The 18514-nt window shown below is 43.1% G+C and overlaps 1 protein-coding gene across 1 annotated transcript in view; it reads left to right on the top strand.

The window, feature by feature from the left end:
- Positions 1 to 18514, top strand: part of LOC133609385 (cadherin-20-like) — a 222932-nt gene that overhangs the window by 178335 nt on the left and 26083 nt on the right. Inside the window, exons 4-6 of the mRNA XM_061964931.1 lie at positions 4826 to 5120; positions 5180 to 5299; positions 8017 to 8184. Coding sequence (XP_061820915.1) covers positions 4826 to 5120; positions 5180 to 5299; positions 8017 to 8184 — 583 coding nt within the window. The remainder of the gene's footprint in view (positions 1 to 4825; positions 5121 to 5179; positions 5300 to 8016; positions 8185 to 18514) is intronic.

Below are 18514 nucleotides of genomic sequence, written 5' to 3'. Positions count from 1 at the left end.
GTGATGGTTTGGGGTGCCATGTCATCTGCTGGTGTCGGTCCACTCTGTTTCCTGAGATCCAGGGTCAACGCAGCCGTCTACCAGCAAGTTTTAGATCACTTCATGCTTCCTGCTGCTGACCTGCTCTATGGAGATGGAGATTTCAAGTTCCAACAGGACTTGGCGCCTGCACACAGCGCAAAATCTACCGGTGCCTGGTTTACGGACCATGGTATTTCTGTTCTAAATTGGCCCGCCAACTCCCCTGACCTTAGCCCCATAGAAAATCTGTGGGGTATTGTGAAAAGGAAGATGCAGAATGCCAGACCCAAAAACGCAGAAGAGTTGAAGGCCACTATCAGAGCAACCTGGGCTCTCATAACACCTGAGCAGTGCCAGAAACTCATCGACTCCATGCCACGCCGCATTAACGCAGTAATTGAGGCAAAAGGAGCTCCAACCAAGTATTGAGTATTGTACATGCTCATATTTTTCATTTTCATACTTTTCAGTTGGCCAACATTTCTAAAAATCCCTTTTTTGTATTAGCCTTAAGTAATATTCTAATTTTGTGACACACGGAATTTGGGATTTTCATTTGTTGCCACTTCAAATCATCACAATTAAATGAAATAAACATTTGAATGCATCAGTCTGTGTGCAATGAATAAATATAATGTACAAGTTACACCTTTTGAATGCAATTTCTGAAATAAATCAAGTTTTTCAAAATATTCTAATTTACTGGCTTTTACCTGTGTGTGTATATATATATTTGGCCGGCCAGAGGGCCGAAAGATGGAAGGTTTAGTGTTAGTATACACAGCAAACATTGCACATGTGTGGTTTCACACAATTAAACCTAAAGTATAGCTTTGTCGCCCTCTGCTGGTCAAATTCAGCGCTGCATGCATATTAACCAGTTTTGACAGCCATAAACAACACAAATACAAAAGACATCACAAAGTCAGCAATTTCGATACATTCATACTTTTGTTGTCCAGTCGCTGTTAAAAGTCCGATTTTCGCCATTTATTTTGATTTTTTTGTCGAGTGGATAGTGCCATCTTCTTCTACTCACTTCAATGTGACACATATGCTTCGCTGTCGCCCCCTGCGGGGTGGCGGGAGTACTGCGAACATGAGCAACCCCAGTTTGAATGGTCTCATCAAGCCTATTTGGGTGAAATGAAAAGTTCTGTTGAATAGTCCTGAAATAACGATCACTTTTGCGTTATTGTGGTTATGGCCTAATATTTGACCACTGTCCCCACTCATCCATGCCATGTCTTGGCTCCGCCTCTTTTCGCCGTCAACTGTTAAGAAGCTGCGCGGAGGTCAGAGGTGAGGGTTGATGAAAGAAATCTGTCCTGGTTCAAGTTGTCTGGTGAAATAGCCAATATGGACGTCCTTTGTTGGAGAATATTGGGACGCTGAGGACCCAATCACAGCCACATTACCTCCTGACGGAGGGCAGCCATTGTTGCTCCTGTTGATTATACACAAGACGGACGTCGAGGGGTCCATTTAGTTCTGATGTTTGAAGACGGCGAGGCCCCTTGACAAAGGGCCGAGTGATTTTCCCATCAACAGGCTGCCATTTGGCCACAAAAGGCTTCTGATTTTAGCACGGCACCGTTGCCCCCGGCAACAAAACCGGGCGGTGATTAGTGGCCGCCATTATGGTACACATAATTTCTATCAGGCCGGGTCAAGAGGTGCTTATGTCGGGCTTAGAAATGTCAAGATTTGTTTTGATTTCGCAGCTTTTTCTACTTAATTTGTGTTGCTTTTAATACATACAAACCCCGTTTCCATATGAGTTGGGAAATTGTGTTAGATGTAAATATAAACGGAATACAATGATTTGTAAATCCTTTTCAACCCATATTCAGTTGAATATGCTACAAAGACAACATATTTGATGTTCAAACCGATAAACTTTTTTTTTTTTTTGCAAATAATCATTAACTTTAGAATTTGATGCCAGCAACACGTGACAAAGAAGTTGGGAAAGGTGGCAATAAATACTGATAAAGTTGAGGAATGCTCATCAAACACTTATTTGGAACATCCCACAGGTGTGCAGGCTAATAGGGAACAGGTGGGTGCCATGATTGGGTATAAAAACAGCTTCCCAAAAAATGCTCAGTCTTTCACAAGAAAGGATGGGGCGAGGTACACCCCTTTGTCCACAACTGCGTGAACAAATAGTCAAACAGTTTAAGAACAACATTTCTCAAAGTGCAATTGCAAGAAATTTAGGGATTTCAACATCTACGGTCCATAATATCATCAAAAGGTTCAGAGAATCTGGAGAAATCACTCCACGTAAGCGGCATGGCCGGAAACCAACATTGAATGACCGTGACCTTCGATCCCTTAGACGGCACTGTATCAAAAACCGACATCAATCTCTAAAGGATATCACCACATGGGCTCAGGAACACTTCAGAAAACCACTGTCACTAAATATAGTTCGTTGCTGCTGTCATGTCTGTGTGATCATGTTTTTGTTTTAGTCATGTTCGGTTTTGTTTTTGGACTTTTTGTGCACTTTTGTTTTGTCACCATAGCAACCATTAGTTTTCACCTGTCACGTCACGCACCTGTTTCACGTTTTGAGTCACGCACCTGTTTTCGTTAATCATGTCTATAGTATTTAAGTTCATTGTTTTCAGTTTGTCGGTCTGACGACATCCCACAATTATGCTCTACACACTCTTCATCCTCTTAGATCCTGCTTCATGTCCCATGCCAAAGTAAGTTTTTGTTCCATGTTTATAGTCTTTTTGGTTTCATAGTTTGTTCTCCGCCATTGTGCGCGCCTTTTGTTTACTTCCTTTTTTTTGTAGTTATAGTGTTTATATAAAAATGTACTTACATTCCCGTCTCGCCCGAGCCAATTTTCCGTTGCATCCCGTAAAAGCAAACACCCAGGACCAAGTCATGACAGTTTTTTCTGTCATGTCTGTGTGATCATGTTTTTGTTTTAGTCATGTTCGGTTTTGTTTTTGGACTTTTTGTGCACTTTTGTTTTGTCACCATAGCAACCATTAGTTTTCACCTGTCTCGTCACGCACCTGTTTCACGTTTTGAGTCACGCACCTGTTTTCGTTAATCATGTCTATAGTATTTAAGTTCATTGTTTTCAGTTTGTCGGGCTGACGACATACTGTCATGACTTGGTCCTGGGTGTTTGCTTTTCCGGGATGCAACGGAAAGTTGGCTCGGGCGAGACGGGAATGTAAGTACATTTTTATATAAACACTATAACTACAAAAAAAAGGAAGTAAACAAAAGGCGCGCACAATGGCGGAGAACAAACTATGAAACCAAAAAGACTATAAACATGGAACAAAAACTTACTTTGGCATGGGACATGATCAGGATCTAAGAGGATGAAGAGTGTGTAGAGCATAATTGTGGGATGTCGTCAGACCGACAAACTGAAAACAATGAACTTAAATACTATAGACATGATTAACGAAAACAGGTCCGTGACTCAAAACGTGAAACAGGTGCGTGACGTGACAGGTGAAAACTAATGGTTGCTATGGTGACAAAATAAAAGTGCACAAAAAGTCCAAAAACAAAACCGAACATGACTAAAACAAAAACATGATCACACAGACATTACAGCTACATCTGTAAGTGCAAGTTAAAGCTCTACTATGCAAAGCCAAAGACGTTTATCAACAACACCCAGAAACGCCGCCGGCTTCGCTGGGCCCGAGCTCATCTAAGATGGACTGATACAAAGTGGAAAAGTGTTCTGTGGTCTGACAAGTCCACATTTCAAATTGTTTTTGGAAACAACATCCAGAAACACCGCCAGTTTCTCTGAGCCCGATAATATCGGCAGGCAAATATTATCGGCCGATAAATGCTTTAAAATGTAATATCGGAAATTATCGGTATCGGGTTTTTTATTATTGGTATCTTTTTTTTATTTCTTATTTTTATTTTTTTTATTAAATCAACATAAAAAACACAAGATACACTTACAATTAGTGCACTAACCCAAAAAACCTCCCTCCCTCTTTCTGTTATTAATATTGTGGTTCCTACATTATATATCAATATATATCAATACAGTCTGCAAGGGATACAGTCCGTAAGCACACATGATTGTGCGTGCTGCTGGTCCACTAATAGTACTAACCTTTAACAGGTAATTTTGCTCATTTCCATTCATTACTAGTTTCTATGTAACTGTTTTTATATTGTTTTACTTTTTTTTTTATTCAAGAAAATGTTTTTAATTTATTTATCTTATTTTATTAATTTTTTTAAAAAGGACCTTATCTTCACCATACCTGGTTGTCCAAATTAGGCATAATAATGTGTTAATTCCACGACTGTATATATCGGTATCGGTTGATATCGGTATCGGTAATTAAGAGTTGGACCATATCGGAATATCGGATATCGGCAAAAAAGCCATCATCGGAAATCCCTAATTATTAATCTACTTTCTAAGATTATTTTTTCAACAAAATCTCCATTCTTTTCTCTCCCAATTAGAAAATAGCAACATATACAAACAGTGAGAAAACTAGCAAAAGTGGTAGGATGAAATAAGATCTGCTTCTTCCTGCTCCCTTTCATACACGTCGAATTGTTCATTGAGCAAACCGGTTCCGAAAATACCTTCAGAGAGCGTCCGTATGTCAGCTAATTGATGTACTTGTTGCACACGCACGTACAATAATGGTGCTTTAATGAACCACTGTATATCTGTCCGGTAACCATGGCAACACTGACATCTTCCTAATGTCTTGGGAACAAGTGACATTAATTGAAATGTATTCCATTGTCTTCTAATAATCCTACATGTGCGCAGCTCCACTCCGACATGGACAAGGGTGACGGCTCCATCAAGTACATCCTGACGGGCGACGGCGCCGGCTCCACCTTCACCATCGACGACAGCACCGGCGACATCCACGCCATCCAGAGGCTGGACCGGGAAGTGAAGGCCCAGTACGCGCTCCGAGCGCAGGCCCGCAACCGCCTGACGGACCGGCCCCTGGAGCCCGAGTCGGAGTTCATCGTCAAGATCCAGGACATCAACGACAACGAGCCCAAGTTTTTGGACGGACCCTACCGGGCGTCGGTGCCTGAAATGTCCAGAATAGGTAAACATGGAGGACCTCGCTCGTCGATATCTTTTTACGTCAGTTCCTACTTTTGACAGGGACGTCAGTGATCCAGCTGTCCGCCACCGATGCCGACGATCCGACGTACGGCAACAGCGCCCGGGTGGTCTACAGCATCCTGGAGGGTCAGCCCTACTTCTCAGTGGACGCCAAGACCGGTAGGCACATGGGACTCCATCTCCTGTTTAGGTTTCGAAACATTTCCCGCTCAGGACGGGTACAAAAATGTGGTACTTTTATAGGCAGGAATACTCCCATTAAGTCATGATGTGCTCATGACGTGCAAACTACACTCTGGCTCAAATACTTGGCGGGGAAACAAGCAGTCAAGCAGCATTTAGAGCGGACTCAGCCAAACTGCCTCCGAGTCTGTGCTTCTCAATGATTTTCTGCTAGAAAACATCCCCTGACTCTCGGTCGTTACGAGAAAAATGTATTTGTCTATAAAATTGTTATAAGTACACCTCTCCATAACATTGTATCCTTAATAAATTAAAGAAAACAAACAGGAAAAAAATGTATCACTTTACAGCAAAGAACAACTTTATTAACATTGTTTTTTAGTCTGTAACAGAAAAGATTTAAAGTGCATTAATTTGCCTGAAAAAAAAAAATTATAATAATAATAATATATGTGTATGTGTGTGTATATATATATATATGTATATATATATATATATATATATATATATGTGTATATATATATATATATATATATATATATATATATATATATATATATAAATATATATATACATATAAAAAAAATATTTTTTATTAGTTATTATTATTATTTTATTTGCTTTAATTTAGATAAATTAATAATAAAAAATTAAATAAAATTTAAAAAAATAAAAATAAAAAATAAAAATATATATATATATATATATACATATATATTTTTTATTTTTTATTTTTTTTATTATTATTTTATTTTTATTTAATTTTTTCAGGCAAATTAATGCACTTTAAATCTTTTCTGTTACAAACTAAAAAACAATCTTAATAAAGTTGTTCTTTGCTGTAAATTGATAAAAAAAAATCCTGTTTGTTTTCTTTAATTTATTAATATATATATATATATATATATATATATATATATATATATATATATACAAACCTCATAAATACAAAAAAAAAAGTATTATAATTTTATGATTATGTTGCAGTTTTTAATGCCAACAAAGTATGCCTCATAGAAAATGATTGAAGGCTCTACTTTCTCAAAATGCGCCAGTGGAAGAGTGGCCGTGCGCGACCCGAGGGTCCCTGGTTCAATCCCCACCTAGTACCAACCTCGTCATGTCCGTTGTGTCCTGAGCAAGACACTTCACCCTTGCTCCTGATGGGTGCTGGTAGCGCCTTGCATGGCAGCTCCCTCCATCAGTGTGTGAATGTGTGTGTGAATGGGTAAATGTGGAAGTAGTGTCAAAGCGCTTTGAGTACCTTGAAGGTAGAAAAGCGCTATACAAGTACAACCCATTTATCATTATCATTATTGTGGTGTTCGGGTCTGTGGGACCCGTTTTCATTTTTTATTCAAAGAAAAATTATACAATTAATTAATTTTTCAAACTGAGACTCACTGACTTTGGCTCATTTTCTGTGAAGAACATATATCAGAATACATATTTAATGACCACACACCATACACCCCCCTACACATTTCTATTACATATAAGATGTCCGGGTCCACTGGACCCGGGGCTAATAGAAGTGTGGAAATTGATGTTCTGTGTACCACACGCACCCACCCACACACACACACACACACACAGCAGGCCTAGACAGGAGGAGGGCAGAGTATAGGTACACAGAACATCAAAGGGTCAAATGTGCGAGAAAATGAGAGCAGACAGTGTTGACAAACAATGTTGCAACCTTGTGTGGGAACCGCAGGTGCAGAAACACAAAAGAAGAATCCCTCTGGGATGCAGAAACTGGCAGAGAAATTCTCCGTCCAACGTTCATATTGTTGTTACTCAGCCAGCGTTTGTGGGTCTGATGGACCCGTTGCATTTGGTGGCTTTTAATGCCTCACAATCAAACACTTTTATGTTAAAATACTGAACAGATGTTCATATTAGGATAAGGTAAACATCTGAGTAACAGCAATATGAACAATACACAAGGGTTCAATTGGATTTGCCATGTACATGCTACTGATTAGCATTAGCAATTTCAACACCTCCAAATCATGGAAAGCACAACTAAGATGCATGCTACAATAATAAAAATACATACAACACTTACAGTGCAAACACTTTGTAGGGCATAACAAAAGACAAGACTTGCACATTCAACTTAATGGCAAAGACTACTTCCTGAAAAAGGCAACAGACCGTTCCCCAGATCCGAGAGTATAGCCAACTCAGTTTCAAAGTTGGGACCAAACATGGCGCTGTAGTCACGTGAGGGGCTTTTTGACCAATCATTTGGGAGATCATCAGACCATACTCTCTCTGATTGGTCAAAAGCCCGTCACATGAGTACATGGCGCCATATTTGGTCCCAACTCTCTCTGCTGTAGACTACACACTACTTTGATTGATTGATTGAAACTTTTTTTAGTAGATTGCACAGTACAGTACATATTCCGTACAATTGACCACTAAATGCTAACACCCCAATAAGTTTTTCAACTTGTTTAAGTCCGCATTAATCAATTCATACTGCCACCTAACGTCTTGGAGTTGCAACTGCAAGCAAAGTCTAGGATATAATACTTGCAAATGATACTTAGAATAACTGGACAGCACAGTTGTATAACCAGCTCATGTGTAAATGTTGCATTCAAAAATAAATATCATGCACACTACCTTATCGATTCCAATTCCTGTTGGCATTTTCCGTCAAATGATTCGTGTCTCCTCAGGCGTGGTCCGCGTGTCCTTGGCCGACATGGATCGGGAGATGAGGGAGAACTACACGGTGGTCATCCAGGCCAAGGACATGGGCGGCCAGCTGGGCGGCCTGGCCGGGACCACCACTCTCAGCATCTCGCTCAGCGACGTCAACGACAACCCGCCCGTCTTCGACCAAAGTAAGACACCGAGGGGCGGTGTTTCGCATTTTTTTCCCAATCATGCCCTGCAATTGGTTAAAATGGGTTAAAAACAAAAAATTTTTTAGGGGGATGGGACTTTTTTTTTTTTTATCCACAACATCTAAAAAGTTCAGTGAGCCGGTTGTGACTTTTTTTGCTGGTTGATTTATTTATTTTTTCTGCTCCATGACTAGGAAAGGTTGTTTGGATTGGGTCTTACAAGTGAATGCTGTGCTGGAATATCAAAGAAAGTACACATCATGGTCAATTGGCATTTTGTCGTATATCGGTATCGGCCTTTTTTTTGTTACAACTCCAACAGAACTACATGAGCGGATACATGAAATACACATATGATACCAGTATTTATTGTTAAAATAATAATAATTAGTAAAGTAGACTGCTCAGCTCTTTTACCCTGCATGAGAACATTTTTATTTTTGCCGGAGCCCAATTTTCTATTTATTTATGAATAAAAAGTACTCTCATTGCCAATAATTCTACTCAAGTATGTTTTGATATCAGAATTCTTCTCCCCCCGGCCCTCGTTCTCTCTTTCTGGCTGTACTGGTTGCCTACATTATGTCTTCTCTGCTTACTTCCAATTTTAGCTGGGGAAATGAATTTTTTGTCCTTCTTTTCTGTCTTTTTTGTTTGTTTGTTTTTTCCTTATATAGATAAAGGCATCATGTAATGACAAAAAGCTGACAAGTTGATATTAATAATGAATTAAAAAAAAAAATATATATATATATATATATATATATTTTATTTATTTTTTTAATCGTTGCCCAGCCCTTTATATATATATATATATATATATATATATATATATATATATATATATATATATATATATAAAACAATAATAATAATATATGTGTATATTTTTTTTTTTTGTATTTTTTTATTAGTTATTATTATTATTTTATTTTTTTATTTCTTTTAATTTAGATAAAATAATAATTTAAAAAAAATAAAAATATATATATATATATATATTTATTTATTTATTTCAGGCAAATTAATGCACTTTAAATCTTTTCTGTTACAAACTAAAAAACAATGTTAATAAAGTTGTTCTTTGCTGTAAATTGATAAAAAAATGTTCCTGTTTGTTTTCTTTAATTTATTAATATATATATATATACAAACTTCATAAATACAAAAAAAAAAGTATTATAATTTTATGATTATGTTGCAGTTTTTAATGCCAACAAAGTATGCCTCATAGAAAATGATTGAAGGCTCTACTTTCTCAAAATGCGCTATTGTGGTGTTCGGGTCTGTGGGACCCGTTTTCATTTTTTTATTCAAAGAAAAAATTATACAATTAATTATTTTTTCAAACTGAGACTCACTGACTTTGGCTCATTTTCTGTGAAGAACATATATCAGAATACATATTTAATGACCACACACCATACAGCCCCCTACACATTTCTATTACATACAAGATGTCCGATATATATATATATATATATATATATATATATATATGTAAGGGCTGGGCAACGATTAAACTTTTTAATGAGAATTACCGTATTTTTTGGACTATAAGTCGCAGTTTTTTTTATAGTTTGGCCGGGCTCCAGTGCGACTTACATATGTTTTTTTCCTTTTTTATTATGCATTTTCGGCAGGTGCGACTTATACTCCGGTGCAACTTATACTCCGAAAAATACGATAATCGCACTATTTCTCCGATTAATCCCGATGAACTGCATTGTATACGCAAAACCCAATAATGAATTCAAAAGTAGTGTGTGGTGCACCTTTATTGGAATATTCTCCCCATATGAACAAAAGCGCCAAAACATTTGTTGTGCAAACACAATTTAAATCAGTACTTGTTAAACAGTAGCAGTTAAATAGCATATTTTATGAAAATCAACTCAAAAAATGTCAATACAAACATTCAAGCTTATTGCCACTGTCAGGGTATTTAAGTTATCATGTTTGTTATGGAAAATGAATATAATATACATACAAATCCCTGAGCCACAATCATAACATCCGAACAGGCAATTTCTGAGGTAACAGCAGAAACATTTTCTTTTATCAGGGAGAAAGAAAAGAATGGGTGAAGCACAAAACACTTCACTGCTGGGATTTCCTTTATACAAGTTGTGTATTCTTGATGGCGGCTCATACGTGCTGTCACTTGTTGCGATTCGCACAATGTTTCTCAGGCTGGCGTCTTCCACAACACTAATGGGCCAACAGTCTGTAACTATCCACTTCGCTCTGGTATTTGTTAGCTTCTCTTGCTCTCGTTTATCTATACATCTCCCGCACGCTGCATTTAACGTAGTCTGCCCAAGCCTGGCTCCACTTTCTGCTTTGTTGAATGGTTTGCTGGCATCAACAGTGTGCTTGGCGTAAAGGTGATATTTTAGACTGGAAGTACTCCTGTGCTAAGAAAATTCAGCTTGGCAGTTGCTACAAACCACTTTGCTTCTGTCAAATCCGCCGCCTGGAAGTACTTTATAATGAAAATGACCCTGTAAAAGTTCTGTTGAGTTACCCTTCTTCTCCATGCTTGTTTTGTTTTCTTCCGCGTTCTCCTTCCTTTTCCGCAGGAGCCAGCAATAGGCGTTAACAAAATAAAAGCATGTAAAAAAAACATGCGCAAATGCACGATAAAATAATTGTCGACGTTAATAGATTGATGGGTTAACTCGAAATTAACGCATTAACTTGCCCAGCCCTAATATATATATATATATATATATATATATGTATATATTAGTGTTGTAACGATACCAATATCTTGGTACCGGTACCGGAACTAAAATTATTTCGGTACTTTTCTAAATAAAGGTGACCACAAAAAAATTGCATTATTGGCTTTTCTAAATAAAAGGGACCACAAAAAATTGCATTATTGGCTTTATTTTAACAAAAAATCTGAGGGCACATTAAACATATGTTAAACATATGTTTATTATTGCAGTTATTATTGCAGTTAAATCCTTAAATAAAATAGTGAACACACTAGACAACTTGTATATATATAAATATATACAAATATTTATATATATATATATATATATATATATATATATATATATATATATATATATATGTTTGTATATATATATATGTATATATTTATATACATACATATATATATATATATGTGTATATATATATATATATATATATATATATATATATATATATATATATATATATATGTATGTATATGCTTTGGAGCCCCTGCTTTGAAAGAAAATAATGTTTGCCTTATATATATATATATATATATATATAGAGCTGCCACCTTAACGTGGTAGAGGAGTTTGCGTGTCCCAATGATCCTAGGAGCTATGTTGTCCGGGGGCTTCCATGCCCCCTGGTAGGGTCTCCCAAGACAAACAGGTCCTAGGTGAGGGATCAGACAAAGAGCAGCTCGAAGACTTCTATGGAAATGCAAGAACCGAGACTCAGATTTCCCTCGCCCGGACGCGGGTCACCGGGGCCCCCCTCCGGAGCCAGGCCCGGAGTTGGGGCACGATGGCGAGCGCCTGGTGGCCGGGCCTGTCCCCATGGGGCCCGGCCGGGCACAGCCCGAAGAGGCAACGTGGGTCCCCCCTCCAATGGGCTCACCACCCATAGCAGGGGCCATAGAGGTCGGGTGCAATGTGAGCTGGGCGGTAGCCGAAGGCAGGGCACTTGGCGGTCCGATCCTCGGCTACAGAAGCTAGCTCTTGGGACGTGGAACGTCACCTCGCTGGGGGGGAAGGAGCCTGAGCTAGTGCGCGAGGTAGAGAAGTTCCGGTTGGATATAGTCGGACTCACCTCGACGCACAGCAAGGGCTCTGGAACCAGTTCTCTCGAGAGGGGCTGGACTCTCTTCCACTCTGGCGTTGCCAGCAGTGAGAGGCGACGGGCTGGGGTGGCAATTCTTGTTGCCCCCCGGCTCAGAGCCTGCATGTTGGAGTTCAACCCGGTGGACGAGAGGGTAGCTTCCCTCCGCCTTCGGGTGGGGGGACGGGTCCTGACTGTTGTTTGCGCTTACGCGCCAAACAGCAGCTCAGAGTACCCACCCTTTTTGGATTCACTCGAGGGAGTACTTGAGAGTGCTCCCCCGGGTGATTCCCTCGTTCTACTGGGGGACTTCAACGCTCATATTGGCAACGACAGTGAAACCTGGAGAGGCGTGATTGGGAAGAATGGCCGCCCGGATCTGAACCCAAGTGGTGTTTTGTTATTGGACTTTTGTGCCCGTCACGGATTGTCCATAACGAACACCATGTTCAAGCATAAGGGTGTCCATATGTGCACTTGGCACCAGGACACCCTAGGCCGCAGTTCTATGATCGACTTTGTAGTTGTGTCATCGGATTTGCGGCCTCATGTTTTGGACACTCGGGTGAAGAGAGGGGCGGAGCTTTCTACCGATCACCACCTGGTGGTGAGTTGGCTGCGATGGTGGGGGAGGATGCCGGACAGACCTGGCAGGCCCAAACGCATTGTGAGGGTTTGCTGGGAACGTCTGGCAGAGTCTCCTGTCAGAGAGAGTTTCAATTCCCACCTCCGGAAGAACTTTGAACACGTCACGAGGGAGGTGGTGGACATTGAGTCCGAGTGGACCATGTTCCGCACCTCTATTGTCGAGGCGGCTGATTGGAGCTGTGGCCGCAAGGTAGTTGGTGCCTGTCGTGGCGGTAATCCTAGAACCCGTTGGTGGACACCGGCGGTGAGGGATGCCGTCAAGCTGAAGAAGGAGTCCTATCGGGTTCTTTTGGCTCATGGGACTCCTGAGGCAGCGGACAGGTACCGACAGGCCAAGCGGTGTGCGGCTTCAGCGGTCGCGGAGGCAAAAACTCGGACATGGGAGGAGTTCGGGGAAGCCATGGAAAACGACTTCCGGACGGCTTCGAAGCGATTCTGGACCACCATCCGCCGCCTCAGGAAGGGGAAGCAGTGCACTACCAACACCGTGTATGGTGCGGATGGTGTTCTGCTGACCTCGACTGCGGAAGTTGTGGATCGGTGGAGGGAATACTTCGAAGACCTCCTCAATCCCACCAACACGTCTTCCTATGAGGAAGCAGTGCCTGGGGAATCTGTGGTGGGCTCTCCTATTTCTGGGGCTGAGGTTGCTGAGGTAGTTAAAAAGCTCCTCGGTGGCAAGGCCCCGGGGGTGGATGAGATCCGCCCGGAGTTCCTTAAGGCTCTGGATGCTGTAGGGCTGTCTTGGTTGACAAGACTCTGCAGCATCGCGTGGACATCGGGGGCAGTACCTCTGGATTGGCAGACCGGGGTGGTGGTTCCTCTCTTTAAAAAGGGGAACCGGAGGGTGTGTTCTAACTATCGTGGGATCACACTCCTCAGCCTTCCCGGTAAGGTCTATTCAGGTGTACTGGAGAGGAGGCTACGCCGGATAGTCGAACCTCGGATTCAGGAGGAACAGTGTGGTTTTCGTCCTGGTCGTGGAACTGTGGACCAGCTCTATACTCTCGGCAGGGTCCTTGAGGGTGCATGGGAGTTTGCCCAACCAGTCTACATGTGCTTTGTGGACTTGGAGAAGGCATTCGACCGTGTCCCTCGGGAAGTCCTGTGGGGAGTGCTCAGAGAGTATGGGGTTTCGGACTGTCTGATTGTGGCGGTCCGCTCCCTGTATGATCAGTGTCAGAGCTTGGTTCGCATTGCCGGCAGTAAGTCGGGAGGAGCTGGACGAAGTGGCTGGAGAGAGGGAAGTCTGGGCTTCCCTGCTTAGGCTGCTGCCCCCGCGACCCGACCTCGGATAAGCGGAAGAAGATGGATGGATGGATGGATGGATATATATATATATATATATATATATATATATATATATATATATATATATATATATATATCCATCCATCCATGGATATATATATATATATATATATATATATATATATATATGGATGGATGGATATATATATATATATATATATATATATATATATATATATATATATATATATATATATATATATATCCATCCATCCATGGATATATATATATATATATATATATATATATATATCCATCCATCCATCCATCTTCTTCCGCTTATCCGAGGTCGGGTCGCGGGGGCAGCAGCCTAAGCAGGGAAGCCCAGACTTCCCTCTCCCCAGCCACTTCGTCCAGCTCCTCCCGGGGGATCCCGAGGCGTTCCCAGGCCAGCCGGGAGACATAGTCTTCCCAACGTGTCCTGGGTCTTCCTCGTGGCCTCCTACCGGTCGGACATGCCCTAAACACCTCCTTAGGGAGGCGCTCGGGTGGCATCCTGACCAGATGCCCGAACCACCTCATCTGGCTCCTCTCGATGTGGAGGAGCAGCGGCTTTACTTTAAGCTCCCCCCGGATGACAGAGCTTCTCACCCTATCTCTAAGGGAGAGCCCCGCCACCCGGCGGAGGAAACTCATTTCGGCCGCTTGTACCCGTGATCTTGTCCTTTCGGTCATAACCCAAAGCTCATGACCATAGGTGAGGATGGGAACGTAGATCGACCGGTAAATTGAGAGCTTTGCCTTCTGGCTCAGCTCCTTCTTCACCACAACGGATCGATACAGCGTCCGCATTACTGAAGACGCCGCACCGATCCGCCTGTCGATCTCACGATCCACTCTTCCCTCACTCGTGAACAAGACTCCGAGGTACTTGAACTCCTCCACTTGGGGCAAGATCTCCTCCCCAACCCAGAGATGGCACTCCACCCTTTTCCGGGCGAGAACCATGGACTCGGACTTGGAGGTGCTGATTCTCATCCCAGTCGCTTCACACTCAGCTGCGAACCGATCCAGTGAGAGCTGAAGATCCTGGCCAGATGAAGCCATCAGGACCAAATCATCTGCAAAAAGCAGAGACCTAATCCTGCAGCCACCAAACCGGATCCCCTCAACGCCTTGACTGTGCCTAGCAATTCTGTCCATAAAAGTTATGAACAGAATCGGTGACAAAGGGCAGCCTTGGCGGAGTCCAACCCTCACCGGAAACGTGTCCGACTTACTGCCGGCAATGCGAACCAAGCTCTGACACTGATCATACAGGGAACGGACCGCCACAATCAGACAGTTCGAAACCCCATACTCTCTGAGCACTCCCCACAGGACTTCCCGAGGGACACGGTCGAATGCCTTCTCCAATTCCACAAAGCACATGTAGACTGGTTGGGCAAACTCCCATGCACCCTCAAGGACCCTGCCGAGAGTATAGAGCTGGTCCACAGTTCCACGACCAGGACGAAAACCACACTGTTCCTCCTGAATCCGAGGTTCGACTATCCGGCGTAGCCTCCTCTCCAGTACACCTGAATAGACCTTACCGGGAAGGCTGAGGAGTGTGATCCCACGATAGTTAGAACACACCCTCCGGTTCCCCTTTTTAAAGAGAGGAACCACCACCCCGGTCTGCCAATCCAAAAGGTAGTGCCACCGATGACCACGCGATGCTGCAGAGTCTTGTCAACCAAGACAGCCCTACAGCATCCAGAGCCTTAAGGAACTCCGGGCGGGTCTCATCCACCCCTGGGGCCTTGCCACCGAGGAGCTTTTTAACTACCTCAGCAACCTCAGCCCCAGAAATAGGAGAGCCCACCACATAAATCCCCAGGCACTGCTTCCTCATAGGAAGACGTGTTGGTGGGATTGAGGAGGTCTTCGAAGTATTCCCTCCACCGATCCACAACTTCCGCAGTCGAGGTCAGCAGAACACCATCCGCACCATACACGGTGTTGGTAGTGCACTGCTTCCCCTTCCTGAGGCGGCGGATGGTGGTTCAGAATCGCTTCGAAGCCGTCCGGAAGTCGTTTTCCATGGCTTCCCCGAACTCCTCCCATGTCCGAGTTTTTGCCTCCGCGACCACTGAAGCCGCACACCGCTTGGCCTGTCGGTACCTGTCCGCTGCCTCAGGAGTCCCATGAGCCAAAAGAACCCGATAGGACTCCTTCTTCAGCTTGACGGCATCCCTCACCGCCGGTGTCCACCAACGGGTTCTAGGATTACCGCCACGACAGGCACCAACTACCTTGCGGCCACAGCTCCAATCATCCGCCTCGACAATAGAGGTGCGGAACATGGTCCACTCGGACTCAATGTCCACCACCTCCCTCGTGACGTGTTCAAAGTTCTTCCGGAGGTGGGAATTGAAACTCTCTGACAGGAGACTCTGCCAGACGTTCCCAGCAAACCCTCACAATGCGTTTGGGCCTGCCAGGTCTGTCCGGCATCCTCCCCCACCATCGCAGCCAACTCACCACCAGGTGGTGATCGGTAGAAAGCTCCGCCCCTCTCTTCACCCGAGTGTCCAAAACATGAGGCCGCAAATCCGATGACACAACTACAAAGTCGATCATAGAACTGCGGCCTAGGGTGTCCTGGTGCCAAGTGCACATATGAACACCCTTATGCTTGAACATGGTGTTCGTTATGGACAATCCGTGACGGGCACAAAAGTCCAATAACAAAACACCACTTGGGTTCAGATCCGGGCGGCCATTCTTCCCAATCACGCCTCTCCAGGTTTCACTGTCGTTGCCAATATGAGCGTTGAAGTCCCCCAGTAGAACGAGGGAATCACCCGGGGGAGCACTCTCAAGTACTCCCTCGAGTGAATCCAAAAAGGGTGGGTACTCTGAGCTGCTGTTTGGCGCGTAAGCGCAAACAACAGTCAGGACCCGTCCCCCCACCCGAAGGCGGAGGGAAGCTACCCTCTCGTCCACCGGGTTGAACTCCAACATGCAGGCTCTGAGCCGGGGGGCAACAAGAATTGCCACCCCAGCCCGTCGCCTCTCACTGCTGGCAACGCCAGAGTGGAAGAGAGTCCAGCCCCTCTCGAGAGAACTGGTTCCAGAGCCCTTGCTGTGCGTCGAGGTGAGTCCGACTATATCCAACCGGAACTTCTCTACCTCGCGCACTAGCTCAGGCTCCTTCCCCCCCAGCGAGGTGACGTTCCACGTCCCAAGAGCTAGCTTCTGTAGCCGAGGATCGGACCGCCAAGTGCCCTGCCTTCGGCTACCGCCCAGCTCACATTGCACCCGACCTCTATGGCCCCTGCTATGGGTGGTGAGCCCATTGGAGGGGGGACCCACGTTGCCTCTTCGGGCTGTGCCCGGCCGGGCCCCATGGGGACAGGCCCGGCCACCAGGCGCTCGCCATCGTGCCCCAACTCCGGGCCTGGCTCCGGAGGGGGGCCCCGGTGACCCGCGTCCGGGCGAGGGAAATCTGAGTCTCGGTTCTTGCATTTCCATAGAAGTCTTCGATATATATATATATATATATATATATATATATATATATATATATATATATGCTCTGGAGCCCCTGCTTTGAAAGAAAATAATGTTTGCCTTGGTGCCCTCTTTTAAAGCAACACTTGCCTTGACCTTAAAAAGTTACAACTGGAGGCTTGCAGATAGTTAATAGTAATGAACTCTTATTGGGTGAATTTGTACTCTACATTAATAATGATATTATACATGTGGGCCCATAGATATAATTGCCATTGAATGTAGCTTTGATGTAGCAAGCTACTTTTGCCGTGTAGCTCGCTACAATTCTCCAAGGATAGCATCCCCTCTTCGTTCAGCTCCATTTAATCGGGAGGAACTTGTAGCTTAGTTTACTACATTTTCCAAGTAGCTTGCCCATCACTCTGTGTACTATTCATGTTTTTATAACTTTTACTGCAAATAAATCTCGGCTCCAAATATTGTTATCAGCCTCTTTGACGACTAATAGAAACATCAAAAGTCCAGTCCAAGCCAGGGATAGGCTGGGATAGGCTCCTGCATTAAGACAAGCCACGTAGACATTATTCGTATATAAGCTTTGCTGTTTAGCCTTCCTGTCTCTTTGATTAGCCTACTTTCTCTCAATCCCTCGCTCCTTCTAAAAGGTCAGAGGTCACTCTGCCCCTGGGCCGACTGGTAGCTTCGCTGGCGCCACCCGCTCCCTTCGTTAGTCCCAATTAGCACCGTGGTTCACGTAAAGCCGAGAAGGGGCGGCTTTAGGGGGAGCGTTCCTGGTCTGGGAACGGGAAACGTCGCACATCGGGAGGTTGTCGCCTCCTCTTTGAGGTTAAATAGGTGATGGAATCCAAGTTGACCCACAGGACAGGAAGTAACCCCTAGTGGAGATTATTTGTTTACATCAGCTTATGTATGTATATGTATTTATTTAATATATATATTTTTTTTTTTTTAATTATTATAATCATTAAATATTTATTTATTTAATATATATATATATATATATATATATATATATATATATATATATTTATATATTCTTTATTATATATTCAGTTAATACATCTATTTGTTTATTACATGTATTTATTCAGTA

Source organism: Nerophis lumbriciformis, linkage group LG07 (assembly GCF_033978685.3).
Source record: "Nerophis lumbriciformis linkage group LG07, RoL_Nlum_v2.1, whole genome shotgun sequence".
Classification (NCBI taxonomy): Eukaryota; Metazoa; Chordata; class Actinopteri; order Syngnathiformes; family Syngnathidae; genus Nerophis; species Nerophis lumbriciformis.
The sequence above is the reverse complement of the archived record's forward strand: the minus strand, read 5'-3'. Positions and strand labels throughout refer to the sequence as shown.